This window comes from Papio anubis, unplaced genomic scaffold (assembly GCF_008728515.1).
Source record: "Papio anubis isolate 15944 unplaced genomic scaffold, Panubis1.0 scaffold710, whole genome shotgun sequence".
Taxonomy (NCBI): Eukaryota; Metazoa; Chordata; class Mammalia; order Primates; family Cercopithecidae; genus Papio; species Papio anubis.
The window spans coordinates 12,699-15,119 of NW_022167320.1; the positions used below are offsets into that span (position 1 = coordinate 12,699).

Below are 2,421 nucleotides of genomic sequence, written 5' to 3' on the forward strand. Positions count from 1 at the left end.
CCTTCCAGGTAATCAGACTCCACTTGGTGATGGAGGTGGCAATGAGAAATTTGATCAGATATAGAGGGATTCTTGCTTAACTGACACAGCAGAAGTTTTGCTAAAATTAGGTGATGCAAAGACAGACACAGAAATCCAAAGGCTCAGAGGGCTCTCACTAAAGTTTGGTCAAGGAGAGTGTCTTGTCAGAAGCACTCACTGTTGTTTTTCAAGAGTACTTCACAGAGGTACACTTTGATGGAGCCTTAAACTAGAATTTTCTCTTTTTGCAATGCTGAGACTCTATCAAATACTTTGCAATTTCTACAGAAGTTTGATGAACTTTTTGACCTCAAGGAGTGAATTCTGCATGAACAACATCAGGGACATCAAAGAAACAAATCAATTCTGTCGTGGGTGTGATTTTGATACATGGGCTCCATGGTTTCTCCCAGGCTTTGAAGAGCTCTACTGCAGACGCTGACTCTTGTTCCCAGGTCATTTTGGAAACAACGTGGTTCGCTGACACTTACTCTGTTCCTCAAGATTGTACCATTTGCTCAGCTTTCCTTAAAAGATAAGGACAAGAGATACATCCATCTTTGCTATTTCTATTACTCAAAAATGTGTGGTGCAGTCTTTACGTTTAAGTTGTCCCAGAGGAAGAGTTTGTTTCTTTATCTAAATTGAACTCTTCAGCCTTCCTTCTCCCAGGCAATCACCAGTGTGAATTAGCCCAATTGCTGACCACTTAACCATTTTATTGAACCTGTGGGTGAACGGATCACTACATATTCACCAAAGTGCATTCCTTACCTAATTTTAAACCTTTTGTTTTGGCTTTAAATGACTGTTCTGGAACAAGTTTCATGTTCTCTCTAGATGTATCATTTGCAGATTAATTGCATTTAGAATATAATATTCTTTGCACGAATGATTCTTTTATATATACGTAATACAGAAATAAAATGTTTGATAGGCGCAGGCTGCGGCGCCGCAACTCCGGCGGGTGGACGTCTGCGCTCAGTTTGAGGGCTGGGCGCGGCGTTTCCTCTTCCCTCCTCAGCGCGGCTGCAGCTCGGGCCTTCGGCCTGATCCAGCCCCCATGGCTTCAGAAGAGCTACAGAAAGATCTAGAAGAGGTAAAGGTGTTGCTGGAAAAGGGTACTAGGAAAAGAGTACGTGATGCCCTTATGGCTGAAAAATCCAAGATTGAGACAGAAATCAAGAACAAGATGCAACAGAAATCACAGAAGAAAGCAGAACTTCTTGATAATGAAAAACCAGCTGCTGTGGTTGCTCCCATTACAACGGGCTATAAGGTAAAAAGCAGTAATTATGGATGGGATCAGTCAGATAAGTTTGTGAAAATCTACACTACTTTAAGTGGAGTGCATCAAGTTCCCACTGAGAATGTGCAGGTGCATTTCACAGAGAGGTCATTTGATGTTTTGGTAAAGAATCTAAATGGGAAGAGTTACTCCATGATTGTGAACAATCTCTTGAAACCCATCTCTGTGGAAGGCAGTTCAAAAAAAGTCAAGACTGATACAGTTCTTATATTGTGTAGAAAGAAAGTGGAAAACACAAGGTGGGATTACCTGACCCAGGTTGAAAAAGAGTGCAAAGAAAAAGAGAAGCCCTCCTATGACACTGAAACAGATCCTAGTGAGGGATTGATGCATGTTCTAAAGAAAATTTATGAAGATGGAGATGATGATATGAAGAGAACCATTGATAAAGCCTGGGTGGAATCAAGAGAGAAGCAATCCAAAGGAGACACAGAATTTTGAGACTTTGAGGTCCTTTTGGGAACTGTGATATGATGTGGAAATACTGATGTTTCCAGTAAGGGAATATTGGTGAGCTGCATGTATAAATTTGACAGATAGCTATTTACACAGCCTTCTAAGTAAAGGCAGTGAATTCTCCATTTCCTACTGGAAGATTTATTTAAATAAAATATGCTTATTAAACACTCCTGCAAAGATGGTTTTATTAGTACCCTGGTCATTTTGTTCAAGGAAGGGTTATAGTTGCATTCTCATGTGAAATATAAAAAGCAAGTCTTGCCCAATAAAAAAAAAAGTTTGATAAAATTTATTGATCACAATTTCTTTTTTTATTGTTAAACTTAAATAAATTTTATTAGTATAAATTTATGGAGGCCAGGCGTGGTGGCTCACGCCCATAATCCCAGCACTTTGGGAGGCTGAGACGGGTGGATCACCTGAGGTCAGGGGTTTGAGACCAGCCTGGCCAACATGATAAAACCCCATCCCCAACGAAAATAGAAAATTAGCCTGGCATGGTGGTGGGTGCCTGTAATCCCAGCTACTTGGGAGGCTGAGGCAGGAGAATTGCTTGAACTTTGGAGGCAGAGTTTGCAGTGAGCTGACATCACGCCACTGCACTCCAGCCTGGGCGACAGAGTGAGACTCCA

General features: G+C 41.2%; 1 protein-coding gene across 1 annotated transcript; it reads left to right on the plus strand.

Moving 5' to 3' along the window:
- Positions 1 to 962: 962 nt before the first annotated feature.
- On the plus strand, positions 963 to 2,053 carry LOC101021284 (calcyclin-binding protein-like). The gene has a single exon (XM_009214070.3). The coding sequence runs from the start codon at positions 1,085 to 1,087 to the stop codon at positions 1,769 to 1,771; it is 687 nt and encodes a 228-aa protein (XP_009212334.1). The 5' UTR covers positions 963 to 1,084; the 3' UTR covers positions 1,772 to 2,053.
- Positions 2,054 to 2,421: the final 368 nt, after the last annotated feature.

Coding starts and splice junctions, on each gene's coding strand:
- LOC101021284 (XM_009214070.3), top strand. CDS start 1,085: ATGGCTTCAGAAGAGCTACAGAAAGATCTAGAAGAGGTAAAGGTGTTG.